Source organism: Oncorhynchus kisutch, linkage group LG13, assembly GCF_002021735.2.
Source record: "Oncorhynchus kisutch isolate 150728-3 linkage group LG13, Okis_V2, whole genome shotgun sequence".
NCBI lineage: Eukaryota > Metazoa > Chordata > Actinopteri > Salmoniformes > Salmonidae > Oncorhynchus > Oncorhynchus kisutch.
The window spans coordinates 39,792,441-39,819,957 of NC_034186.2; the positions used below are offsets into that span (position 1 = coordinate 39,792,441).

The 27,517-nt window shown below is 45.1% G+C and overlaps 1 protein-coding gene across 11 annotated transcripts in view; it reads left to right on the top strand.

Annotated features, from left to right (window-relative positions):
- LOC109902410 (unconventional myosin-IXb) overlaps nucleotides 1-27,517 on the top strand; it is a 99,338-nt gene that overhangs the window by 69,089 nt on the left and 2,732 nt on the right. The window contains exons 6-42 of one of the 11 annotated variants that reach the window (XR_004202398.1): nucleotides 977-1,077; nucleotides 1,376-1,505; nucleotides 2,015-2,104; nucleotides 2,255-2,371; nucleotides 2,670-2,804; nucleotides 2,928-3,049; nucleotides 3,244-3,385; nucleotides 3,592-3,787; nucleotides 4,506-4,581; nucleotides 7,222-7,335; nucleotides 8,390-8,429; nucleotides 10,476-10,598; nucleotides 10,777-10,857; nucleotides 11,215-11,325; nucleotides 13,329-13,454; nucleotides 13,657-13,806; nucleotides 14,045-14,202; nucleotides 14,433-15,560; nucleotides 15,706-15,775; nucleotides 15,966-16,121; nucleotides 17,043-17,143; nucleotides 18,187-18,296; nucleotides 20,727-20,878; nucleotides 21,044-21,151; nucleotides 21,244-21,414; nucleotides 21,790-21,831; nucleotides 22,429-22,540; nucleotides 22,689-22,762; nucleotides 22,883-23,075; nucleotides 23,298-23,426; nucleotides 23,679-23,784; nucleotides 23,934-24,065; nucleotides 25,255-25,378; nucleotides 25,697-25,747; nucleotides 26,784-26,902; nucleotides 27,086-27,213; nucleotides 27,318-27,453. Coding sequence is in view for 10 of the 11 variants with exons in the window: in XM_031786233.1 (XP_031642093.1) it covers nucleotides 977-1,077; nucleotides 1,376-1,505; nucleotides 2,015-2,104; nucleotides 2,255-2,371; nucleotides 2,670-2,804; nucleotides 2,928-3,049; nucleotides 3,244-3,385; nucleotides 3,592-3,787; nucleotides 4,506-4,581; nucleotides 7,222-7,335; nucleotides 8,390-8,429; nucleotides 10,476-10,598; nucleotides 10,777-10,857; nucleotides 11,215-11,325; nucleotides 13,329-13,454; nucleotides 13,657-13,806; nucleotides 14,045-14,202; nucleotides 14,433-15,560; nucleotides 15,706-15,775; nucleotides 15,966-16,121; nucleotides 17,043-17,143; nucleotides 18,187-18,296; nucleotides 20,727-20,878; nucleotides 21,044-21,151; nucleotides 21,244-21,414; nucleotides 21,790-21,831; nucleotides 22,429-22,540; nucleotides 22,689-22,762; nucleotides 22,883-23,075; nucleotides 23,298-23,426; nucleotides 23,679-23,784; nucleotides 23,934-24,065; nucleotides 25,255-25,378; nucleotides 25,697-25,747; nucleotides 26,784-26,902; nucleotides 27,086-27,213; nucleotides 27,318-27,337 (5,238 nt within the window). In the remaining variant the exon portion in view is untranslated. Of the gene's footprint in view, nucleotides 1-976; nucleotides 1,078-1,375; nucleotides 1,506-2,014; nucleotides 2,105-2,254; nucleotides 2,372-2,669; nucleotides 2,805-2,927; nucleotides 3,050-3,243; nucleotides 3,386-3,591; nucleotides 3,788-4,505; nucleotides 4,582-5,586; nucleotides 5,680-7,221; nucleotides 7,336-8,389; nucleotides 8,430-10,475; nucleotides 10,599-10,776; nucleotides 10,858-11,214; nucleotides 11,326-13,328; nucleotides 13,455-13,656; nucleotides 13,807-14,044; nucleotides 14,203-14,432; nucleotides 15,561-15,705; nucleotides 15,776-15,965; nucleotides 16,122-17,042; nucleotides 17,144-18,186; nucleotides 18,297-20,726; nucleotides 20,879-21,043; nucleotides 21,152-21,243; nucleotides 21,415-21,789; nucleotides 21,832-22,428; nucleotides 22,541-22,688; nucleotides 22,763-22,882; nucleotides 23,076-23,297; nucleotides 23,427-23,678; nucleotides 23,785-23,933; nucleotides 24,066-25,254; nucleotides 25,379-25,696; nucleotides 25,748-26,783; nucleotides 26,903-27,085; nucleotides 27,227-27,317; nucleotides 27,454-27,517 lie in introns of all 11 variants that reach the window. The other 10 variants (XM_031786233.1, XM_031786232.1, XM_031786234.1 and 7 more) reach the window with 10 other exon arrangements.

Below are 27,517 nucleotides of genomic sequence, written 5' to 3' on the forward strand. Positions count from 1 at the left end.
TTATGTTTGGAGGAAAAAGGGGGAGGCTTGCGAGCTGAAGAAACACCATCCCAAACGTGAAGCACGAGGGTGGCAGCATCATGTTGTGGGGGTGCTTTGCTGCAGGAGGGACTGGTGCAATTCACAAAATAGATGGCATCATGAGGCGGGAAATTGTCTTGATGTTGCTTCAACATATGCACATCAGGATGTTAAATCTTGGTTGCATATTGGTCTTCCAAATGGACAATGACCCCAAGAATACTTCTGAAGTTGTGGCAAAATGGCTTAAGGACAACAAAGTCAAGGTATTGGAGTGGCCATCACAAAGCCCTGACCTTAATCCTATAGAACATGAAAAAGCGTGTGCGAGCAAGGAGGCCTACAAACCTGACTCGGTTTTACCAGCTCTGCCAGGAGGAATGTGCCAAAATTCACCCAACTTATTGTGGGAAGCTTGTGGAAGGCTACCCGAAACGTTTGACCCAGGTTAAACAATTTAAAGGCAATGCTACCAAATACTAATAGAGTGTATGTAAACTTCTGACCTACTGGGAATGTGAGGAACGAAATAAAAGCTGAAATAAAAAATAATTCTCTACTATTATTCTGACATTTCACATTCTTAAAATAAAGTGGTCATCCTAACTGACCTAAATCAGGAAATGTGTACTCAGATTAAATGTCAGGAATTGTGAAAAACTGATTTTAAATGGATTTGGCCAAGGTGTATGTAAACTTCCGACTTCAACTGTATAATCCTTTGTACCCTGATTCTCATTCTATTCCTGGGTTCCGCATGTCTTAATAATCTCTTTCCCTGTACTTGAACTGGCTCAAGGTAACATTCCCCATCTGACTCAGTTGGTAGTAAACCTGGTATGCGGTGTCATTGTTATGCAGTGAATGGCCTGCATATGCTCTGTTCTCCTAGTTTCTTGCCCATATGTGCGCTGCATGTTAATGAACCGCTCTCCCCATTCTCCTGTCTGTGCAGCAAAACTTTAAGATCGAAGATGAAGAAGACCTGCGTCATGATTTTGAGAGGCTGCAGCAGGCCATGGAGATGGTGGGCTTCCTGTCTGCCACTAAGAAACAGTGAGTGAACATGCCAATGGGCAGTCAATCTCCACTACTTCAAGGGCACCACACCCCATTTGATCCATTAAATGGCTGTCTAATGCAATGGGTCATATAGATTTGCGTATGCTGTAGTCGGTTGGCGTTACTTGGATCCACTTGAATCTCCTGCCCAAATGTAGCCAGACAACCCTTTCCTCTGATGCAGTAGTTGGCAGTCATGTGCATCTAATATGGCAGAAAAATAGAAATACTGTAGAAGGAAGGCCTGTTCTATTCATTGTGGTTCTATGATAATGACACCTGTCTGCTGCAGGATCTTTTCTGTGCTGTCGGCCATCTTGTACCTGGGCAACGTGACGTACAGGCAGACGTCTACAGGCCGAGACGAGGGACTGGACGTGGGACCACCGGAAGTCCTGGCTACCCTCTCAGACCTGCTCAAGGTAACAATGGCTCTGCTGCTCTTGTCTACACATCAATGAGTGAGTAGTCTTTACTCTGGGTCCTGGAGGGATGCAGTATGTGTGGGAACACTGATTCAGCAAAAAAAAAAAAGTTTTTGAAATGGGGCCTGCGTTCTAAGCGTCTCAGTGTAGGAGTGCTGATCTAGGATCAGGCCCCATGTTAATTTATTATGATCTAAAATGACAAACTTATCCCTGCTATAGGGAGACAGCTAAAATGGGCCCAACTACATTTGTCTTAATGGTCCACTGAGACAAATGTAGTTGAGTTTAGAGCATTGTAAAAATCTGAACATGTGGCTGGTTATCCGTTTCATCCCCAAACAGTGAGTGTGTTCTATTATTGTCCACTGACGAAGCCTGGTTCTCCCCAATGATTATACAGGAAGCCTCCTCTCCACTAAATGTATGTATTTTTGGTCTGTCCCTAGTAATGTCGCAAGCTTTGAGAATTGTGAGTGTAATGTCCTCTCTGTGTGACCTCCCAGGTGGAAGAGGAGTTGCTGGTCGAGGCACTAACTAAGAGGAAAACGGTGACAGTCAATGACAAGCTGATTCTGCCCTACAGCCACAGTGAGGTAGGCAACCATAGGCCCTGAATATCAGTCTATCATTATCTTGCTGGATTTCTTCCCCGGGATCATTGTGTCGTCGTAGGTCTCCTTTTCCCTGTGCGTCGGTCTACTCCCATTCACCCTTCTCTGTCTCTCTCCCATTCTGTCTCTCAGGCCATCACTGCGAGAGACTCCATGGCCAAGTCTCTGTACAGTGCACTGTTCAACTGGATTGTCCTGCGCATCAATCATGCACTGCTCAACAAGAAAGACATGGAGGAATCTGTCCCGGTAAGAGAGCGAGCGAGCACACACACACACACACACACACACACACACACACACACACACACACACAACGGCACAGACCTAGGAATGCAGCTTAGAGTTCCCCTCTCCATGTTTCGTCATTGTCAAGGCCAGACATGTCGGTAGTTCCCCAGAAATAACTAGAAAAAAGTATATTTTTACGCGAATGACAAAAAAAAAGAATGAACTAACCAGAGCTCTAGTATGATATTGGTGACATTATTAGGCAATCTTACCTACATTTCCAACTGACCTACTGTATGTATTTGTTCTGTTCCAGTGTTTGTCAATAGGGGTCCTGGACATATTTGGCTTTGAGGACTTTGAGACCAACAGCTTTGAGCAGTTCTGTATCAACTATGCAAACGAGCAGCTTCAGTATTACTTCAACCAGCACATCTTCAAACTTGAGCAGGTGAGTTGGCCCTGGGTGCGCCTCATTGAAATAGAATAACACAGATTCTATGGTGCCATAAGGACAGTATAACAGAGCTGATCCTATGTCTTTAGCTCTGACCGTGTTATTGGTCCGTTACAGGAGGAGTACCAGGCGGAGGGCATCACCTGGCACAACATAGACTACACTGACAACGTGGGCTGCATCCACCTCATCAGCAAGAAGCCCACTGGTCTCCTGTACCTACTGGACGAGGAGAGCAAGTAAGGACATCACGCCCCCCCCCCCCCCCCCCCCCATGTGTTGATCTTCATGTGACTGCAGCCTAAAGATTTGCTTTGCTACATAGTTTCCTGTAAGCGGCAAGAAATTACATTTTAGATGAGATGCAGGTTCAAACGGTATACGTCTCCCCCCTCCTTCTCTCATGCCCTCTATTTTCTCTCCTGCTCTTCAGCTTCCCCCATGCCACTGATAAGACCCTGCTGGCCAAGTTTAAGCAGCAGCACCAGGAGAATAAGTACTTTGTGCCCACGCCTGTGATGGAGCCTGCCTTTGTCATCCACCACTTTGCTGGGAAAGTCAAATACCAGATCAAGGTAGGGATGGACAACCACCCACCAACATAGTCAGACTCCGTGTTTACTATCATGTAATGTCTAGGGGATTGGGCGAGGCGTCTTGCATTTGTGTAACTGTTCATTGTTACTGACATCTAATTATTGTTCAGTGCGTTAATAAGCTTAGCGGCGACTCTAAAATGGCCTCAACATCCTTAACCGTCTCCTTGTGACTCTCCTGGCAGGACTTCCGGGAGAAGAATACGGACCACATGCGTCCAGACATTGTGGCTCTACTGCGCAGCAGTGACCGGGCCTACGTGCGTCAGCTGATCGGGATGGACCCTGTGGCCATGTTCCGCTGGGGCATCCTGCGAGCCACCATCAGGGGGATGGCGGCCTTCAACGAGGCTGGACGCCGCTGGGCCGCCAAGACCGCAGGTACGTGTACAGCTGGGAGCAGCGGTACAATGCGTGTACAGCTGGGAGCAGCGGTACAATGCGTGTACAGCTGGGAGCAGCGGTACAATGCGTGTACAGCTGGGAGCAGCGGTACAATGCGTGTACAGCTGGGAGCAGCGGTACAATGCGTGTACAGCTGGGAGCAGCGGTACAATGCGTGTACAGCTGGGAGCAGCGGTACAATGCGTGTACAGCTGGGAGCAGCGGTACAGTGCGTGTACAGCTGGGAGCAGCGGTACAATGGGCGGCTGATTGTATAGGTGTACACATGCTTTAGACACTATAGGAGTCTACAGCCATGTCTCAGAGTTAGAACTGTACTACCTGAACTGTGACATGCACAGTAACCAATAATTGCAGTAGGCTTACTTGTGTTAGCTTAATTAGTTTAGCAGGGCTTGGGGGGGAAACATGAGGCTTTTGAAATATCAGGTTTTTCCCTGCAAGCTTCAGTCATTATCCACCAGAGAATTTGTGTTTTGTTGACTAGATGAGAAAAGTGGCCCATTGACGTAAGAGGGTATTTTTATAGGGATTAATGGTATTAAATTGAATCAAGGAAAAACAAAGCAGGGAAATGGCCCCTGGAATGACTCAACTGGATTGTTCTGATTTCTGACAGGCAGAATCATGCGGTGTAGTCTTTTCGTCTTTTTAGAACCTATATGTGTGTCTGATGTCGGTTTGTGTTTAACAGGTGTGCAGCGCCCCACTTCCAGGACTCCTTTGGGGGAGCTGCAGAGGTCCAACACGCCTGTAGAAAGGATGTACCGGTAAGGCACAGACCTCTGACAGAGAGGGACACACAGGGAAGAAGGGAAACATTTGTCCCAGTATCCACATTTCTGTACCACTTAGAAAGAAGTGATGTATTGCCCATGCATAGGGCCCTCGTTTGTTTTTCCTGTTAGGTCACATGGTCACAAAAAATGGCTGGCCCTCGCCATGCGTACTAGATAGTATGTTAATGTGGAAATTGAGACATACTCTGGTAGCGTTGTGAAATGGGCCATCTTCCTCTACTGTTTTGGGTGTGATGTCATGATTGACAGATGGGTCTCTCTCTCTCTCTCTCTCCCCTGAGGCACAACGGCAGGTGTTCACAGTGATTACAATCTACCAGAGTGCCTGTGGCGTTAAAGCCCACGGGCAATGCCTCAGTCTTCCATCAAAAATCCACTTTAAATGCACAAACCCGACTACCTTGATCCAAGACCAAGTCATCTCACTGTATCTATACTATACAGACAAAAGATTTGTATTTAGGATGAACCAGAATAACTTAAATCAGTTTGCCTTACAATAACAAGCCCCTTACTAGTCCCTGATTGGGGGGCCTCTCACAGAGAACACGTTGTGATTTGGGCTTCAATCCCCATTTTATTTGTAAAAGTATTTAAGAAATCCATTTGTCACAAAGATGACAAATGAAAGGGTGAGCACCCGTACTGTGGGATCCGTGTCCCAGCGCCTAGGATTACATGAAGCAGGATCAGACAGTGTTATCATGATTATGAATCATACGATTGTTCAGGAAGTGTATCTGTACTGGCCAAATAGAACTCCCACTAGTCCCCCGGTAAATGGAACTGAATGAAACAGTTGGCTCCCATGTGTGCTTCCTGGTCGCTTGTATGACGCAAGCTCTGTCAAATCCATAGAATCAAATCCATGCAATAATATCTCTATGGTGGAATGAATCCTCCATGTCATTCTGGCCCCTGCGTTTTCTCCCCTGCCCCTGGGTGACTCCGTGTGCTGTTCTCTCCCCTCCACAGACGGGCTTCTATGCTCGATTTCTACTTTGATCACTCTGACGAGCGCCCACTAGAGGCCTTCGAAGACATCTTTGCTAGCTATGAGAGTAAGAAGTAAGTGGACTGGAGGAGAGCAGGAAGAAGGATGGAGGGAGGTCAAGCAGGAGGAAGGGACAGTGTTGTTACGGGCAGTTAGCCTCTGGCTCATTCCCGCTCTGAGTTTGCTCATATTCATCATGTCAGAGATACACGAGAGACTCTACGTCATGAAAGTTTGCAGCAGGCATAGGTTTCTTTAGTTTGGAAAGGGAAGTCCTAATATGAAACATGCAAAAAAATACTTCATATAAACATCAAACACGGCAAACATTTTCCTTTATAATCAACAGGCTGCATCTTGTTCGTATTCTCTTCCCCCTGTTCTAGCTCTCTATTTTCCACCACATTGCTCACGTTACGGTCTCCCTTTCTTTCGCTCTTCATCTCTCGGCCACGGTAATCTGTCTCAACACCCTAGTTTATTATTGTTAATGTAGAACACAGGAAGGTCTTAGTGCTGCCCTGCTCTGCTAATCTACTGATTTTACTGGGAGGAAACAACTGGAAAGGCTGGGCACACTAACATATGGTTAGTACAGCATTTAAGAATGTGTGCATACTATAAACAGTAGTAGTAAAGTTTAGTTAATGAAACAGGTCAGGGCAAGTGCTATACATCTCAGGTCCTGGAGTACTAGTGGTGAGGTCGGAGATGTAATAAACAATTGCCGACGGAGAAAGTGAAATGCATCATTGTAGTTTCTAAATGGACCAAAGGCCCCCGTTCTAATATGAGCATTCTCTGAGAGGAACTGAACAGTTGTGTTTAAACCACCCCTAGTTCCTTCCTTAGGGCCCTACCCCTTGTGTTTGCAAAGGTGATAGGTGTTAGTAAGATGGGTATAGCTCCACCTAGGCTTTCGATTAGCTTGGGGGAGTTTCCACCATACTGCTTCCCCCTATCTGGTCCCTTCAGACCTGAAAATTCTAACGACGTCATGTCTAGGGGCCGTTTTTTCTATGGTACCTTATGGGCCCGTCCCTTCCTGCCTGACCTCCCTTGGTTTATTGATCAGAGTGGTAAGTACAGTAATGCATGGATCCAGAGGAACAGCCATCTTAACAACACCAGTCCACCCCAGTTTACCACCAGTATAAAACCAATCCCAGTCGCCAGCAGTGTAACACCAGCATGGAGAAAAGATGTCAACCACTGAAGCTTTGATTCAGGAATGCATGCTCACAATACTTACTTACAGGAGTATGGCGTGTGCGAACATCCACACCGTGCACAACCTCACTTTCTACTGCAGCAATGGCTGGGTGGTCTGAACTGAAGTGGCATTGTCCCACATGTTAACCAGAAGTTTTACTTGCTCTCGACTTCAGACCTCTAACGGTTCTGTGTGTGTTTCTCTTTGGAAGTGGGTTCTTTGGTGGTGGGGGGGGGGGGGGGGGGGGGGGGGTTCTGTCGTTTGAGGTGTCCTAACAGCGGTGTTCCTACATCCCATGCCCTCCCCTTATGCCCCGTGCCCAACCCCCCCCCCCCCCCCCCCTCATCCCGTCTCCTCCCCACCGTCCTCTTCACCCACTGTGGCCCTTGCTGGGTTGAATCAGGGACATGCATGCCCAGATAATCAGCTCCATTAAGGACTTGCAGCTGGATGGCGAGGACCCTCGCAAGCTGCTGCAGTCCTGGGGTCGCCTGCGGTTCCCTCGACACCTCCTTCAGTGAGTCTGTAGCCCTGGCCCCTTCCAGCTCAGCCCAGCTTGGCCTAGCAAGTCCAACCCAGCTCGAACAGTGTTCAACCTTAGTCCTCTTGAGGCATCCCCTTAGTTGCACATTTTGTTCCAGCACTAGCACACCTGATTTGACTACAAAAAAATGTCTTCACCTCACATGGTTGTTAAAGCTCTCAACCCGTGACAGACAGTTGAAGACACAGGCTATGTAATTAGCTGTTTGAGACCGCACCTACGAACAAAGACCTCCTCACAGGAATCCTAATTATTTGCAGAACGATGCCCAACAACACAAGGCTGCTCGTGATAGTGAAATGTAAGGCCCAGATAGACTGGGTCCCAATGTGATGTTGATTAGCATGAGGCTGTTGTAGTGCAACAAGGCTTTTGCCCATATGGGTTTTAATGGAGATGCAGAGGCCTTGATAAAAGCTGAGGATGCACTGATGGCTTGAATATCAGCTGCTGCATGAACAAGGACATTACTCACCTGAATGCATTGGCTTCTAGATGAAACTGTATGACTGTGAAGTCAAAAAGAATGTAAAAGTTTGTTACAAATTATTGTTTCTTTTAACTTATATAAAACTATAGTTGTTGGGTGTAGTCTATGCAAGTATTTTCAACACAGTCAAACAAAACAAAAGTTGAGTGTTGACCTCACAAATAACACACTGTCAAGCAGTGTAGTCGGGACATGGCAACAGTTCCACTATAAACCGAAGGCTTATATAATGCTCTATATGTAGTGATGAAAACAAGATAGCTCGGGGAACACGTCTCGTAATCCTAAAGGTTGTATGGGTCTCGGCCGGGCTGGCTGATTTTGGTTGGCCAGGTTCCCCCTTCCTCCATCCCGCAACCTCCCTCCATCATCCCCAGCCCTTGTCATCCCACCCATACTCCAGGTGCCAGCCCTCACGCCTCACTGACTGAGCATGACTCACCATACTAACACGGCTCGCCCCCATGCTCACCCGTAGACCTTTTCAGCGACGTCTCTGAGCTGAGCCACTCTCACTAACCTATCCCTTCCCCACAGGAAAAACAAGAGTGCGAAGCAGAAACAGATCATACCCAAGGTAAACTTCATACATCATACATACGCCAGCTATGTGCACGCCTATATTAATGTCATTTGAAAAATAAATATAATATACAATCCGAGAATCTGCTGCAATAGCCCATCCGCGACAAGGATCGACGAGTTGTACGTTCCGAGATGCCGTTTTGCACACCACTGTTGTACTGCACCGTTATTTGACTATTTGTGGCCCCGCCTGTTAGGGGGCACGATTCGTGCCATTCTCCTTCGACCTCATCAACAAGCTGTTTTCACCCACAGGACTGCCACTGACTGGATGTGTGTTTGTCGCGCTAAGGTTGGGTGCTATCCAGATTTGTCCATCTATTGCCAGAATGCTAACACAATTTGCACAAGTAATAGCAAATTTCCATGGAGGCTGCTAGCTAGATATGTTAACAAGCGCAAATGAGAATAAACTAATTGCAAAGACCGGCAATCCAGCTCATAAAATTATACATATATAGGTAGGAGCTACCAAATGTATTGGTAGCTTTTGTTGAGTTTGGACATGATACAAGTGAATGAGCTGCATTGTGCAAATGAACAAAGTTTTGACATGCTTGTCAGAAGGAAAACGGTACTCTGGCTCTGGAGCAGCATGTGTACACGCTGTGTCTGTGGAGTCTGGAGTCGCAAGGGCAACGGGCCTGCCTGCTCTGCTCTGAGAAGATGGGGGAGGAGCAGACGGGTCAAGAATGGAGGACAAAAAACGCAAGGATATCAAAAGATGGCAGTGGCATCTGTACAGAACTCACCCAAAGGGCTTTGACTCAAGCACGGCAGAAAGCTAACACAATATGATGCCCCTTCACCTTATTAATTAAACCACTTACTTGGATAACAAGCAAGGTAACTTAGGGGTCGCGTTAATGCAGAATTCTTAGTTTTTTTTTACACAGCAAAATATAAAACGCATAAGGAATAGCTTGCTGCGTTTTGTGAACAGATCTAAAATGCTTATTATTGTAATATCTGCTTGGCATCAGACTGATTTTGTTCTTGTGTGAATTCTCATCCGAGTGGAGAAGTGCAAAACGGGCAATCTATCAACAGACAGCGCTCTGACTCGGTGTAGCCATCCTACTTTTCTCTGGTAAAATGCAAGATTAGCTTTAAGCAAAACATTAGGAAATGTATCTGCTACATTATATAATAAATATAAAATATGATTGCCATGCATTGTTTTTGCAAAATATATATTGCTTTTTCATTGGTAGCTCTGCCAGCCAAATTGTGTTGCACTTCTAATGTAATGAAAATGAAGCTTTTTTCTGCCGAATGTGTTTCACTAAAGTACACTGAACAAAAATATAAACACAACATGTAAAGTGTTGGTCCCATGTTTCATGAGCTGAAATAAAATATCAGACATTTTCCATATGCACAAAGCATACTTCTCAAATATTTTCTAAAATTTGTTTACATCCCTTATAGTGCGTATTTCTCATTTGCCAAGATAATCCATCCACCTGACAGGTGTGGCATATCAAGACATGGTCATTACACAGGTGCACCTTGTGCTAGGGACAATAAAAGGCCACTCTAAAATGTGCAGTTTTGTGTCACAACTGTTGCCAGAGAATTTAATGTTAATTTCTCTACCATTAGCCACCTCAACGTTGTTTCAGAGAATTTGGCAGTACATCCAACCGGCCTCACAACTACAGACCATGTGTATGGCATTGTGTGGATGAGTGGATTGTTGATCTCAACGTTGTGAACAGAGTGCCCCATGGTGGGCTTATGATATGGGCAGGCATAAGCTACGTGACTGGCTCAACTGTTCTTGGAAACTACAGTAAGCTTAATATTGTAAACTAATCCGACCGATTTAATGAAGAACGCAATCTGCTTTATCTCCTAACATATTGCACAAGTTGACTACAGGTATTTACTAAAAATGTAGTGGAGTGTACCTAATAAACTGGCCAGTGAGGGTCTTGTTCCTTCAAAACATTTCATTTAACTCCGAGAGTATCAATGAGACTGTTGTGCTATCTGCAGACGTTTAGAACTCTGTGGTGTTGATGCTGTTCCTTAGAGCCTGCTGGACTCTCGCTCCCTGAAGTTCATCGTCGGTCGGACCATCCACGACCGCTCCACCAAGTCTCTGCATCACCTCAACAAGAAGAAGAAGACCCCCAGCATCAGCGCTCAGTTCCAGGTCAGCTGATCTCACCAGCAAATACTGCAGCCAGGCAGCCACTAACATACATACACCTGAAAAGACATAGCCACACTTCACACAATGCAAACTTCATACAATGCAGATGCAGAACATGGGAAATGTTTATTTGTTGAGGTAAGTCTTAATTGACATGAAACCTCTTTTACATTGACAGACCTCTCTGACAAAGCTGCTGGAGAATCTGGGCAGAGCAGAGCCCTTCTTCGTCCGCTGTATTCGCTCCAACTCTGAGAAGGTAAAGTCACTTCACTAAAAACATGTTTTACCAGAGTCGGAGTTTCGTTTTTTTATTAGTGTCCATCCACAATGATACGGTAGTTGACAATACAAAATACAGATTTTAAAAACCACGTTGTGGACAACTCATAGTTTTGTGACACTAAAAGCAGTTATAGTAAAACATGGTACAGTTCCATTAGCAGTCATCTATAACACATGAGCATCTATACAGTATTGGTATCAGTTATTATACATTACGTTATTCGTACATAGGTATGCATAAATAAAGAACATTGAGGCTACTACTTACAACCAAGATGAGGAAAATTATTGCGTTCGTTCCTCTAACGACGTTCTGTCTGTGTGTGTACAGAAGGAGATGTGCCTGAATGAGACCCTGGTGCTGCAGCAGCTGCGCTACACAGGCATGCTGGAGACTGTTCGCATCCGAAGGTCTGGCTATGGAGCCAAGTACACCTTCCAGGTACGCTGCACCTGTTCACTGACTCGGATAGCCAGCAGACACCGGGAAGGAAGCAATATCTGTTGTTGATTATTTACCAATAGCTAACTGTGTAACTCTGATTGATATATATATATATATATATATATATATATATATATATATATATATAGAACAAAAGTATAAACGCAACATGTCCCATACTCACAAAAAGCTTATTTCTCTCACATTTTGGGCACATATTTGTTTACATCTGTGTTAGTGAGCATTTCTCCCTTGCAAAGATTATCCATCCACCTGACACGTGTCTTGCATCAAGAAGCTGATTAAATAGCATGATCATTACACAGGGGCACCTTGTGTTGGGAACAATAAAAGGCTACTCTAAAATGTGCAGTTTGTCACATAACACAGATGTCCCAAGTTTTGAGGGAGCGTGCAATTGGCATGTGTACTGCAGTAATGTCGACCAGAGCTGTTGCTACATAATTGAATGTTCATTTCTCTACCATAAGCCACCTCCAACATTGTTTTAGATAATTTGGCAGTAAGTCCAACTGGCCTCACAACTACAGACCATGTGTAACCATGCCAGCCCAGATCCTCCATATCCGGCTTCTTCACTTCCAGGATCGCCTGAGACCAGCCACCCTGGCAGCTGATAAATTGTGGGTTTGCACAACTGAAGAATTTTTGCACAAACTGTCAAACCGTCTCAGGAAAGCTCACCTGCTTGCTTGTCATACTCACCAGGGTCTCGACCTGACTACAGTTTGGTATTCTCACCTTCAATGACCATTGGCATGCTGGAGAAGTGTGCTCTTCATGGATGAATCTTGGTTTCAACTGTACCGGGCAGATGGCGGTGTGTGAACAGAGTGCCCCATGGTGGCATGGTCAGGCAAAGCTACAGAAAGCAAACAATGGCATTTGATTGATGGCAATTTGAATGCACAGATATACCGTGACAAGATCCAGATGCCTATTTTCATGCCATTCATCCGCTGCCATCACCTCATGTTTCAGCATGATAATGCACGGCCCCATGTCGCAAGGATCTGTACACTATTACTGGAAGCTGAAAATGTCCCAGTTCTTCCATGGCCTGCATACTCACCAGACATGTCACCCCTTAAGCAAATTTGCTATGTTCTGGATCGACTTGTACGACAGTGTTCCAGTTCCCACCAAAATTCTGCGTCTTCGCACAGCCATTGAGGCCACAATCAACAGCCTGATCAACTCTGAGAAATGTCATGCTGCATGAGGTAAATAAATGGTCACACCAGATGCTGACTGGTATTTTTTTTAAGGTGTCTGACCAACCGATGCAGATTACTATTCCCAGTCATGTGAAATCCATAAATTAGGGCTTAATTTATTTCAATTGACTGATTTCCTTATATGAACTGTAACTCAGTAAAATTGTTAATTGTTACATGTTGTGTTTATTTACAGTATAAGAAGGAAAATATTTATTGGGCATTGTCTGTCTTAATGTAACCCACTAATCATAAATTATTGTGAAGTAGAAATTCATGGCGGGTACAAAAATAATTGTCCACCACACGATTTTGTATACAGTGCACTTCAATCACAGATAAAGGCAGTAGGTTACTTTATACAGAAATGATAGGAGGGAGTTTGGTCTGGGAGGATGTGTGTATAACGTGAAGGTCTAGCAACCCAAACCCATGTGCGCAAATCACATGATAAAAGAAGTTGTCTGATATGCACTAATCCTGCCCTCTCCCCTCCAATGGTTATGTCTGATCGTTTACATTGGCGTGGTCAATTATCATAACATATAATTCCAAGACCCTAACAACAAATTGGAATTCATTATGAAGAAAATCGTGTACTGGACAAGAATGTGTTATGAAAAAAATTGTGCGGTCAAAGTCATGTGGTGGACCCCAATTTTTTTTTTGTGTGTCTGTTATGAATTTCAAATAAGTAGTTTGTCTATTTCACGGAAATCTGTGATTGTGTTGGTCAATGAACTAAGTACCTTCCATAAATAGGAATTCATCGAGCAATTCCGAGTGCTGTTGCCCAAAAACGCCACACCCTCCAAGCCAGAGGACATCTCAGCCTTGTTCCAGAGGATGAATCTAGACCACACCACCTACCAGATAGGCAAAACCAAGGTTAGACAAGCGCTCCTTCACTCTTTTTACTCAACCCTCACTTTCCTATGATAAGTTAAAGATATAGGCTATCGTGGTGTTACTTTCTAAACTATTAGCATAAGGAAAATGAACAGGTAGCCTATGCTCCCCAAAGAGATATATAATAAGAGATAGTTTTCCACTTATGTGTCTCTTGTATCTCTTCAATTGTGATCCTCAGGTTTACCTGAAGGAACTAGAGCGTCAGCAGCTGCAGGACACGCTGCACAAGGACGTGATGCGTAAGATCATCTTCCTGCAGCTCTGGTTCAGGGCACGCCTGGAGAGGAGGTACTTCTTGGAGATGAGACAGGCGGCCATCTTGATCCAGGTAAGCTGTGTGATAACCCTTTGTGTTCCACCATAAAACTGTGTGTACAGAAAAGGCACTGATGTCAGTTCAAAGATATTACTTTTCCCTGTATGGAATGCCTTGAATACTATCATTTTCGGTGTCTATTTCTTACCAAGAAATACATATAAATTGTCCAATAACCTTCCTATATGAGACAATCATATTTCTGCAGACAGGCTAATAATGTGTTCTTGCCCCTGTTCGTCCCTTCCAGCGTGCATGGCGTAGGCAACACAAGGAGAGACGGCGTCAGGCGGCCACGCTGATTCAGGCCGTTTGGAGGGGCTCTAGACAGAGATCACAGTACCTCCACAGGCGGACCAGCATCAAGAAGATACAGGCTCTGGCCAGAGGACACTCAGCACGGAGGAGGTACAGCACCAGGCCACACCACTGAAATACTTCATGTAGTATTTATAACGTTTGAAATGCCTCGAGATACTTAGCGACTAAGTTATTATTAACAACATCTCATGAATTCTGGTACTGTTGTTGCCAGAATCCCCACAGTTATTTGTTCTAAATACTTAAAAAATTCTAAGAGATGCCTAACATTGTGATATGGATGTTGAACAACCTCTGAATCATGTTGGACTTTACAGGTGCCATTCAATACGGGAGGACAGGAGGAAAAAGGAGGATGAGGAGGCCAGGAGGGAAGAAGCTGCAGCTAGGCTAGTGAGAGAGGCAGAGGAGGCAACCCGACTGGAAATGGATGCAGAGGAAGAGGCGTTCAGGAGAAAGAAAGAGGCAGAGTGGGAGTCCGCGGAGAGGAGGGAGAATGAAGAGGCAAGGCTGAGGCAGGCAGAAAGCGTCAATGAGGAACCTGAGACACAGGAGGAACTAGAGGCACAGGTGGTAGCTGAAAGGACTCTAGATGAGAGCCGGCATTGGGACAAAGTGCCTGTCCAGGACAAGGAGGAGCAGAGGGAGGAAGTGGAAGATGGAGAAACTGCAGTTAGTTCACCTTCTGAGAAGGTGGAAAAGGGGAATGCCTCTGCAGTCTCCCAGCCTGATAAGGGCAACAGTACACAGGCTGAGGCTGGAACCCAGCTGGAGGAGAAGAGCCAGGCTGTGGAGGAACAGGAGCAAGCCCACTCCGAGGAGCCCGAGGAGGAGGGGACCACAGAGGCAGCTGCCCCCTACTCACCAGAGAGACACAAGGGGGCTCAGGCGGCTGCGGAGGCTACCCCCTCTGCAGACCCCCAGTCGGGGCAGAAGAAGCTACGTCCTCCCCCCCTCCACAAGGTCACAGCCTCCAGGAGCCAGGAGAAGAGGGAGCTTCGGCGCCAGCGGGGCCTGGAGCACAGCCAGAGAGAGAGTAAGCGGGTCGCCTCGGCAGCCACCAAGGAGGAGCCATCCCCTAAGGTCATAGATCAGGAGGCAGCCAGCCGAGCCGAGGAAAAGCCAAAAGGCCGGACGGATAGCAAGGAAATGGACCAGTACACCTTTGTAGCCTGGAAGAAGGACGACAAGGGGAAGAAGGAAGCCAAAGCCACCACCCCTGCTCCTATACGCCCCAGCACCTTACCCCTGAACCCCCCTGAGCCAATGGCTAACAGGAACGGCCATGAGGTCCTGGGTCCCGGCAACCTGACTCGGTACAGCCAACAGGACGCTATGAAGGAGAAGGCAGACAAATGGAAGGAGGGGAAGATTGATCTACAACAACCAGAGAGTACCAGTCCTCCTGAGGCCCACAGCAAGGACAGGATAAAAAAATATTCACAGTACGACATGTCATATCCTTCTGATATCTACACTATACTTGCTTCAGGATGTCATTGTTTTTGCAACATGAGGAAGGACTGATGATTCCCCCAGTTATGAGCATGAATTTCCCTCATCTCTGTATCGTACTTACTTTATTTCCAGGAGTGTTGGAAACTCGTCATCTTTTGATGCTATGTCCCCTGGATCGGCTGGTGCTACGTCAAACAGAGAGGTAACATGCTTGTTGCTCTAGTATTATACCCACCATGTTGTGTGCCTTGCCTTTTCTTATTAACTGTTTTTTTTTTCATCAAATATGAGGGTAGCACATCAGATCTGAACAGGCTGAAGCTAGCCAATCACATCCTTCCTGCAAGCCATCTGAATGGAAGCTCAAAGTGTCGTTGTGCTTTTCTGGCTAGGTCAGATCACGTTACCGTAAACGTGCCAAACACAAACGTCGGCTAGCTCGTAGACGCTCGCCTTTTAAGAAAAGTGCGGAAGTGGACTATTGGACCTGCTTCCCTTTGTCCCCTGTGGGCCCAAGCAGGCCCTTGCACTCAAAGTCCATGGATAAGGTATAATCACAAAGCCAGAGCACAGCTTGCCATCTCAGAGAAACTGAGCCCTGCCAGCCAAAGCAAACCTGGTGCCTCCTCGCACACCTTTGGCTCTTTATCTCTGGACTCCATTTTCTGACCTTTTCTGCCATAGTGTTTAACCCCATCATCATACACTTCCTTAGATGTAACACAGAACATAATAAAGAGGCTTAGGAGTGTATACACTTCAGGGTTGGTCAACTCCACAATGAAAACCTTTCTGGTCAACCGTCATGATTTAGCTGTTTCGGCAAGCCATGTGTGTCGTCATGGGCTATTTCACCCAGCAGTTAATCTTCTTTTATCAAATGTCATGTCCATGGCAGCAAAAAAAGAAGTAGTTGTAACGTAGCTACCATTTTGCCAGGCTCTTACTGTAAGTGTGTTATTAGCCAATGACTTTCCTGTGGATTACTAACGCAACTCTCATTTTTCAATTGAATGATTAATTAATTTAAATAACAAGTGGTCCTAGATTATTTGTGGACTCAATAATTTGGCTTTCCCCAAATCCACCACAAAAAAAGTCAATGTGCTGATGGGAATAAACATGGGTGTATTTTTCAGGTAATAAAATGAGAACGTCATCCATAATTTGTGTATCAATTATGAGAAGTGGTGAACTTAAGGTAATTGTCGCCAAGATTGGGTGTTTCTGGAAGTTGTGTAGGTGTGGTTCTCATGGAAGTTTATTGGTTGCTATTTGGTTGGGGCCATTCTTGATTGCTGGAAGTGTCATCTCTTTCCAATCACAACTGAAACAAATGATCTATCACCATTGAGTTTCTAACAAGGCCTTATCTTCTCAAACTGTGCTTTTGAACACCTGCTCAATGGGAAGGGAATTGTGTAGTTGGATTCCTCACATTGTTCTTATTTTTCTCCCTGTATCGCCAGTCTCCTACAGAGGATGGGTCAAAGGGCAGCATGAAGAGGAGGACCCATGACACATCAGGCCACCAGGACACTGTCCATACTCATCCTTCCACCCCAGAGAAGTACGCTGCTTCAGGGAAACTAATGGGAGATATTGTACAGCAGGATGGGGAACAGAATAGTCCTTCCTTGATTCATGGCTGATTCCTTTTGGGTTGTGAAAAGAGACTGGGTTGGACCTAGAAATATTGGTTTTGTTTATTTGATGAGTCATAAGAGCTTTTGGCAGGTCACAGCATAAAATGGTTTGGGAACTAGTGGTGTAGATTAGAACCATACTTGGCCAATATTATGGTTTGATGCCTTGGGTTTTGGATGTCAAATTGCATACTTATGTCCTAAGGGTCTTCCGGATAACCCCAATGCTTGTGTGATGGTGATGGAAAGAGGCTAATATAGTAACAGTAGAGGAAAACACTTCAGCAGACGATTTTGTCCACCCAGGCGGTCTGAGTCAGATGGCCCATGGGAAAACACTCTTTCTTGTGTAATCAAACTGTCCAGCTTCATGTGGCTTGCTGCACAAACTAGAGTTTCCCATATATAGCTATAGAGACAGTTTATTGGATGGGATAAATTCCTTAACTTCATTTACTCTTTCATTAATTCACTTTTTTGAATGTGCTGTGCCATGACAAAGTTATCGGATTGGAAGATCGAATATTGTGCTTTGTTTTGATTTAGCTTTGGATTGTTACCATGGTTCTCAGTGAGCGGAGTTGTAAACCCTGAAAACATGTGGTGCTGGACTGTACCGATGAGAAAATGTAGTACTGTAGTCTTGCATACATAAACCCTCACAGGTCTGCCTCTTGATATTCACACTTCATAAAGATTCAGCATTCACATCTCACACACATGTTCTATCCAATTCTCATGCATGGTGGCAGATGTGATCAATGTCTGAACAACAGGTACTCTTGTAATTGTTATACATGTTATTAGGATTAGATACATTACTCACCTGTGCCTATTTACTATAGTGCAGTCTTGCGCCAAGAATTAGTCAAACCCATTAAAAACCATAATACACGTTAATAACCCATGTTAGACTTACAATGCATTTGCGTTGACTGAGTGCGGTTACAGTTTGATTGTGCTGTAGACCCTCAGGGTTCCTGAGGAAGATCCTGAAGAAACGTCCCCATAAGGAGCCTCAGACCCCTGACGATGTAGAATTGACCATGGCCCAGGCCCTGATCGAACGAGGAGAAGGTAAGAGGCACCTGGTCGCAGCCTTGAGGGCCACAAATACCAGGAAACCAGGAAAAACTCTGTCCTAGTTCTACAATAGGTTATACAATAAGGCTCACATTATTTGTGCTGATCTGGTCTGGAATTGTCAGATGTTTTAATCATGTGAAGGTGCTGGAAAAGTGTAGTGATGTAGGTAGGGGTGATACAGGGTCAGCCACTTCCTGAACATGGGACCCAGAGAGAAAATCCAGGTGTTTGCTTTCAGGGTAAATAATGAGGCAAGTAGGATTAAGCTCTTATCAAAACAAGATAGTTTGGACCTTTCATGAATTTGGCTCTAGCCTCTTGCTATGGCAGTGCATGAGAGTTTGGCGTTTAAGAGGGGTAAAAAGGGATGTTATAACTACAGTGATATGAAGAACCCCGTTAAAAAAAACTAATTTTGAATTAAGTTAAAAGCTTTCATTTCATGGACAAAACAACATATATTGAACAAAAATATAAACGCAACATGTAAAGTATTGGTCCCATGTTTCATGAGCTAAAATAAAAGATACCAGAAATGTTCCATACACACAAATATATTACTTCTCAAATGTTGAGGCCAAATTTGTTTACCTCCTTGTTTGTGGGCATTTCTCCTTTCTCTTAATGGTGCTCTGTGGGATGTTCAAAGTTTCAGAACTTTTGTTTTATAACCCAACCCTGATCACTACTTCTCTACAACTTTGTCCCTGACCAGTTTGGAGAGTTCCTTGGTCTTCATGGTGCCGCTTAGTGGTGTTGCAGACTTTGGGTCTTTCAGAACAGGTGTGCGTACACCTGTGTGTGTGTGTGTGTATATATATTAATCATATGACACTTAGATTGCACACAGGTGGACTGTATTTAACTAATAATGTGACTTCTGAAGGTAATTGGTTACACCAGATCTTATTTAGGGACTTCATAGCAAAGGGGTGAATACATATGCACGCACCACTTTTCCATTTTAGATTTTTTGTAGCGCCACCTTTTGCTGCGATTACAGCTGTAAGTCGCTTGGGGTATGTCTATCAATTTTGCACATCGAGAGACTGAAATTTTTTCCCATTCCTCCTTGCAAAACAGCTCGAGCTCAGTGAGGTTGGATGGAGAGCATTTGTGAACAGCAGTTTTCAGTTCTTTCCACAGATTCTCGATTGGATTCAGGTCTGGACTTTGACTTGGCCATTCTAACACCTGGATATGTTTTATTTTTGAACCATTCCATTGTAGATTTTGCTTTATGTTTTGGATCATTGTCTTGTTGGAAGACAAATCTCCGTCCCAGTCTCAGGTCTTTTGCAGACTCCATCAGGTTTTCTTCCAGAATGGTCCTGTATTTGGCTCCATCCATCTTCCCATCAATTTTAACCATCTTCCCTGTCCCTGCTGAAGAAAAGCAGGCCCAAACCATGATGCTGCCACCACCATGTTTGACAGTGGGGATGGTGTGTTCAGGGTGATGAGCTGTGTTGCTTTTACGCCAAACATAACGTTTTGCATTGTTGCCAAAAAGTTCAATTTTGGTTTCATCTGACCAGAGCACCTTCTTCCACATGTTTGGTGTGTCTCCCAGGTGGCTTGTGGCAAACTTTAAACAACACTTTTTATGGATATCTTTAAGAAATGGCTTTCTTCTTGCCACTCTTCCATAAAGGCCAGATTTGTGCAATATACGACTGATTGTTGTCCTATGGACAGAGTCTCCCACCTCAGCTGTAGATCTCTGCAGTTCATCCAGAGTGATCATGGGCCTCTTGGCTGCATCTCTGATCAGTCTTCTCCTTGTATGAGCTGAAAGTTTAGAGGGACGGCCAGGTCTTGGTAGATTTGCAGTGGTCTGATACTCCTTCCATTTCAATATTATCGCTTGCACAGTGCTCCTTGGGATGTTTAAAGCTTGGGAAATCTTTTTGTATCCAAATCCGGCTTTAAACTTCTTCACAACAGTATCTCGGACCTGCCTGGTGTGTTCCTTGTTCTTCATGATGCTCTCTGCGCTTTTAACGGACCTCTGAGACTATCACAGTGCAGGTGCATTTATACGGAGACTTGATTACACACAGGTGGATTGTATTTATCATCATTTGTCATTTAGGTCAACATTGGATCATTCAGAGATCCTCACTGAACTTCTGGAGAGAGTTTGCTGCACTGAAAGTAAAGGGGCTGAATAATTTTGCATGCCTAATTTTTCAGTTTTTGTTTTGTTAAAAAAGTTTGAAATATCCAATAAATGTCGTTCCACTTCATGATTGTGTCAGTACAGTTTTATATCTTTATGTTTGAAGCCTGAAATGTGGCAAAAGGTCGCAAAGTTCAAGGGGGCCGAATACTTTCGCAAGGCACTGTACATATTGACAACACTGCTCTCTCTCTCTTCCACACAACACCACCGCTCTCACACATCCCGCTCCCACTCAGACCCGGCTAGCGGAGGTCGGGCGGTGAGCCGGAACCCCACCATCAAGATCAGCCGGGCCACACGGGTCTCAGAGCAGTGGAACGCCTCATTGGACCGGGAGATTACCAACGCCAACGAGCTCCGACATCTGGATGAGTTCCTGGGGAATCAGGTCGGACCGCTTTTCATCTTCTTCATACAGCTAAAGCCTAACTGTTATGAGGGTGGTTGTTCTCCGTGACACACCTTGTGTAGTTTCCAGATGCATAGAGCTAAAATACACTTATTGTATGCTCCGCGATATTTTCAATTGACCACGTGTTTAATCTCTCTGTAGGTGAATGACTTCCGCTCCAGGGGGAAGCAGTTGTCGGCAACCGAGCACATCTTCGTCACAGCCACCATGCAGTTCAGAGAGACCATCAAGGGAATGTACTCTCTCCCAGTATGTGGACACACACACTCACACACTATGGATTATGAATGGGTGATGCTTTAAGCATTTCTGACTCTCTCTTTCTCTCCCGTGGTGGACAGAAACCCCACATTGGCTACAACGGTCTGATGCGTGGCTACCAGAACAAGGTGATCAGCCTGGCCGGAGACAAGCAGAAGGGTGAGGTGCAGCTGGTGGTCAACCTCTTTCAGTCTGTCCTGGACGGCTTCATACGGGGAGAGATCAAGAAGGAGGAGGCAGAACCAGCTAAGGTGAACTTGCTTATTTTGTCATAGGGCTATTATCAATGTTTTTTCTGCGTCAAAAAGAAGCTTGACTTAGGTGGTGGGTGCAATCTACCCATCAGCGCGGCTGAACATTTTAAAGGCCACCATCTTTTTTTTAAAGGCAATTTCCTGCAATTCTTCACATTTTGCCATGGAGCGGAGAGAACATTTTGCAGTTTTAAAGCTAATTTCCTGCATTTTGCTATGGCTAATGCTGTGTTCTTTTGCTCAAATAGAAAAACAAAATCAAAACCATTTAAGGCTTTTGTAAAACCAGTGCCTCGCTGTATGATAAACACAGCATTGATTTCATATATGGGTTAAATAAATTGGGTATTGATGTGTTTGTCTGTATTTCAGCCTGATAAAACTCGGAAGAAGAGGCGCAAAAAATACAAGAGTGTAAGTACAAAGGATCAGCCCTAAAATCTTTCCACTCTGTTCTCAATATGGCACGAAACAGGTAACTGCCAAAATAAAGGAAACACCAACATAGTGTCTCAATAGGGCGTTAGGGCACCACAAGCAAGAACACCTTCAATGCACCATGGCATAGATTCTATTGGAGGGATGCGGCACCATTCTTCCATCTAAAATGTGGTGTTTTGTTGACGGGAAAATGCTGTCTCAGGCACCGCTTCAGAATCTCCCGTAAGTGTTAAATTGGGTTGAGATCTGGTAACTGAGATGGCCATGGCATATGGTTTACATTGTTTTCATGCTCATCAAACCATTCAGGGACCATTCGGGCCCCGTGGATGGGGGCATTGTCATCCTATAGGGGCATTGCCATGGTAGCCAAAACAATGGCCTGCCCAGAATTTTTATACATGACCCTAAGCTTGATGTTAATTGCTTAATTAACTCCGGAAACACACCTGTGTGAAAGCAACTGCTAATTTACTCAAGTGTTTCCATTATTTTTGGCAGGTACCTGTATGTATTCAAATAAATTACTCTCTAAATATTTATATCAATGGTCCTGTGGTTATGGTTTAGATGGAGAACCCTTTGGACCATGTGTTCAGCACGTACCAGGTTAACATCATGCAGTCCTGTGACCAGTGCAGCTCCTATATCTGGGGCATGGAGAAAGCCTGCATGTGTAGCTGTGAGTACCACACACACACAAATATTCGGACAATATTTAAGTAACAAGTACGACACTCCAAATGATTGTGAATGTTGAGAATAGTTTTTACATTCTTCTGAGCCCCACCGTAAACTCAAATGCTAAGATAATATTTGTATTCCTCCAGATTGCAAGATGGTGTGCCACAAGAAGTGCCTCTGCAAAATTGTCACAGACTGCTCCACGTTTTGTGTCAAAAAGGTAAACTTTTTAACCTCATTCTTGGACCATGATTTAGGTTGGCTGATGTCAACTCAGGATTGGTCCCTATGTTTCTCCTATGTGACTAACCTGCCACTGATGGTTGACGTCTGTATGCAGAGTGATGAGGAGTCTGGAGGCCTGCACTTTGGGGTGCGAGTCTGTCACCTGACCAGCGACAAAAACACTGTTCCCATGGTGCTGGAGATAATGCTGGAGCACGTGGAGATGAACGGCCTGTACACGGAGGGGATCTACCGCAAGTCTGGCTCTGCCAACCGCATGAAGGAGCTCCACCAGCTAATGGAGACTGGTAAGGACCAGCCATAGCATAAACAGTATAGCAGCGCTTTCAAGAGGGCTACAAAGATATTGAAGGCTAACACTTGAAGGGTTCTACGTAAGACGTACTTAACATGTAAGCACCAGCGTGTTTGTTTTATTTCATAATGCCTAAAGATCTTATGTATGACGTAAGAATGCCTCTTCATATTCCCATTCCATGACTTGTGTAATGGTTGATGTTGTGTGGCAGACCCCCACGCTGTGTGCCTGGAGGACTACCCCATCCACACAGTGACGGGGCTGGTCAAACAGTGGCTGAGGGAGCTGCCTGACCCCCTCATGACCTTCATTCATTACAATGACTTCCTTCGGGCCGTAGGTGAGTCCTGTTATAACGCTAGGTTTAGACAAAACTCTGCCCCGCTATAGACCATGGCTCTTCTCCAGGATTGAGAGAGATGGCTACTCGTCTTTTCTTCTTCAGCCCCTATATCAGCCCATGTGGGATATGCTCTCCTTTGTATATTCTACTGAGCTATTCTACTGCATGTTGAAATGTGGTGTAATATTGTCGAGTGTCATTGCGTTACATTTGTTGTTGATCCAAAATGTTGGTACTTTTCTCCTCCAGAACATCCTGAAAAGCAAGAACAGCTACATGCCATCTACAAAGTGTTGGAACAACTCCCCACCGCATGCTTCAACACCTTGGAAAGGCTCGTCTTCCATCTAGTCAGGTGCGATACTCATGGCTGGGGCTCTCGATTGGTTGAATAAAGGATTAATGACAAAAAACACCATGCTCAGTTTATGTTGCTGGACAAATACAATTTGAAAGGACACATTTTCCCCCTCAAACATGAGTAACGTTTATTTCCTCTCACAGAGTGTCTAAGGAGGAGTCTCACAACCGCATGTCTCCCAACTCCCTGGCCATCGTGTTTGCCCCCTGCATCCTCCGCTGTCCCGACAGCGCCGACCCGCTCATGAGCATGAGGGACGTGGCCAAGACCACCACGTAAGTCTCTCTGATCACTGCATAGACTGGAACCACTGTTACTTTATATATCTGGAACAAATGTTTAAATCATTTAAAATTACACATTAAGCATCTCCAATCTAAAATTAAATTAGAATTGGCTGCCTATTTCGCAACAAAGCATTCTTTGTACCCTCGTAAAACTGACTATCCTACCGATCCTTGACTCTGATGTCATTGACAAAATAGCCTCCAACACTCTACTCAGCAAATTGGATGCAGTCTATCACAGTGCCATCCGTTTTGTCACCAAAGCCCCAAATACTACCCACCACTGTGCCCTGTATGTTCTCATTGGCTGGCCCTCGCTTCATATTCGTTGCCAAACCCACTGGCTCCAGGTCATCTATAAGTCTTTGATGGGTGAAGCTCCTCCTTATCTTAGCTCACTGGTCACCATAGCAGCACCCACACGTAGCACGCGCTCCAGCAGGTATATTTCACTGGTCACCCCCAAAGCCACTTCCTCCTTCAGCCGCCTTTCCTTTCAATTCTCTGCTGCCAATGACTGGAACAAACTGCAAACATAACTGAAGCTGGAGACTCATATCTCCCTCACTAGCTTTAAGCACAAGCTGTCAGAGCAGCTCACAGATCACTGTAACTGTACATAGCCCATCTGTAAATCACCCGTCCAACTACCTCATCCCCATCCTGTTATTTATTTTAGCTCCTTTGCACCCCAGTATCTCTACTTGCACACTCATCTTCTGCACATCTATCACTCCAGTGTTTAATTGCTATATTGTAATTATTTTTTATTATTTATTGCCGTACCTCCCTTATCCTACCTCATTTGCACACACTGTATATAGACTTTTTCTATTGTATAATTGACTGTGTTTGTTCATTCCATGTGTAACTCTGTTGTTTGTGTCGCACTGCTTTGCTTTATCTTGGCCAGGTTGCAGTTGTAAATGAACTAGCCTATCTGGTTCTCAACTAGCCTACCTAGTTAAATAAAGGTGAAATAAAAAAAAGGGGAAAGAAATGCAATAAGATAAATGGTCCATTTTAGAATGAATTTGATTGATCTCAACCCTAGTCTTTTCTGTTATCAAGTGATTATTTTGTTCAGGCAACTAGGTAGGACACTCTCTATGAAGAACAATGCAGTGCCTTTAACACAATAGAATTGGATGACTAAGATGTAATGTCTGTGTCCCAGGTGTGTGGAGATGCTGATCAACGAGCAGATCCGAAGCTACAACGAGAAGATGGAAGAGATTGAACAGCTGGAGTATGCCGAGGCTCTGGCCGTCAACCAGCTCAAACTCAAGAGGCAGAACACGGTACGCACAATGCTACATCCCTTGGTCTGTCTGAACAATACCCAGGGTTGGGGTCAATCTCATGTCAATTCAGGAAGTTAACTGACATTTCAATTTGTTTTTCTCAATGCCTCTCTGTGAAACATCTGGAATTGGAATTTCTGTTTACTTCCTGAGTTGAAATGGATTGATCCTGACACTTACCAGGTCCGTAGACTCACTAGGCAAACCAACCATAGTCACGGACTTGATGTACTGTTGGGCAGTGTTCTACTCTATATTGTTCCCATGTCCACCATGGGTTACTGCTCATTGTTTTGTGGTTCTCCCTTCCTTCAGCTGCACTGGCATTTGCCCCTCAGGTTTTCTGCTCCGTACAAAGGAGTGGTGGTACGTATCCACTTAGCTCCAGTTCTCCTGGTAGCTAGATGCAGTTTGCCATGTCCACCCGTCTGTGCATGACGTGTAGTAGTCGATGCCCCCCCCTTCCCCTCCTTTTCATACTAACTGGTAGTATACAATATTGCAGTGGTCACCCAACTATGGTTTCGGGAGAACTACAGGGCATGCAGGCTTTTGTTCCAGTGTTAACACAACTAAGTCAACGAATGGTGGACCCGAGTAAAGACCAGGATCAGTAGTGTTGTTAGTGCTGCGCTGTAGCAAATGCCTGCGTACCTTACCTGCTCTTAGTAGCTCTCCGGGAACTTGTTTGACCCCTGTGATACTGCATATTTGTTTCAGTCCCCAGCGTCTGTGATGGGAAGGTTCTTCAGGGTGATGGTGTTGGGTTGGTGTTGTTGGTCTTTTCTACATAGGATTTTGTGTATGGTTTGACTTTTGTATGGTTGACGAGTATATAGTGACATTTCACTCTTGATCATAACTCACTTGTGCTTTGTGGAACATACATGATTCCACACAGCACAACCACGGTTTTAGAGGGATGGTTTGTGGATTCTTCCTGTTCACCGGTACCAAGCATTGGAACTCAGGGAAATGGGGAATGCTTGACATGGGAATGACTTGTTTGTCTTGATGATATACTTTTTTCTCCTAGTGTAAAATAACCTTGTATCATATGACATGACTTCTGCTCAGATTTGCAGTCTCAAGCTGCGTTCAATAGTGCATCAAACCCTTCCCATCCGATACTGACGTTTTCCTACATGTTGTGTGGTTGAATAACATAGTGCCTGTTTCTCCCTACTGATCGTGACACAACCTCCTGCCTGTCTTATGGTATCATGGTTCCCTGGTACCTTATGCAACACTATGCATGATTACTTAACACAGCCCCCCCCTAACTCCCACACCACCACCATTCCCCTCCATTCATTCATCCTCTTAACCGGTGTGGTGTAGACTTGCCATTGCGATAGCCCAATCGTTGAGGTGTCCTGAATAACTGTGTGTTCTCTCCCAGGTGCATGAGAAAGAGTGCTCTGACCCGACTGTGGTCCCTGGGAACGATGTTCCGCTGGACTCCGATACGGAGGCTGAGAAGAACCTGATGGCGCGCATCAAGTCCATCAAACAGGAGAAGTAAGAACCGAGCAGAGCCTCTGAGTCATTCCTAGATTCACCACTGAATTCAGCACATTTTAATACTGTGATTTATACACTGGTTATATCTGATTGATATAGTTTTGGGTTGCGGAGATCCACCAACCCTTGGTTACTTTTGTGACCCCTCTGTTCTCTCTCTCCCTTCCCCCTATTTTCCAGGGAGGAACTAGCCTACAGACTGCCAGAGCTGGAGCAGCCTGGTTCAGACCAGGAGAACCTGGATTCTGAGGCGTCGGTGAGCTCTGAGAGCCTGCTGGACGAGCGCTGCCACAACTCTGAGCCCGAAGGTCAGTATTAAAGGTACTGTCTCACCCCCCCTTTCCTACCTATTCACACACGTGTTTCTCATCGGCCTACCTGGCCCTGTCTGTCCATGTTGTCTCTGATGTAGGTCTAGACAAGCTGTGGTGAAACTGGTGGTGCATTTAAAGAGGGTGGCGGAGGTCTGCTCTCTAGCAGGTTGGAGGCTCCCAGTTTCACAAGCAACATTTTGTGTGTTTGCATGAGTGTCTGTGTGGCACGCAGAGGTATTGACCGAACTAACATGGTGTTTATTTGTGGTGATATTGAGCCCTTTCAGGATGGCTGTTA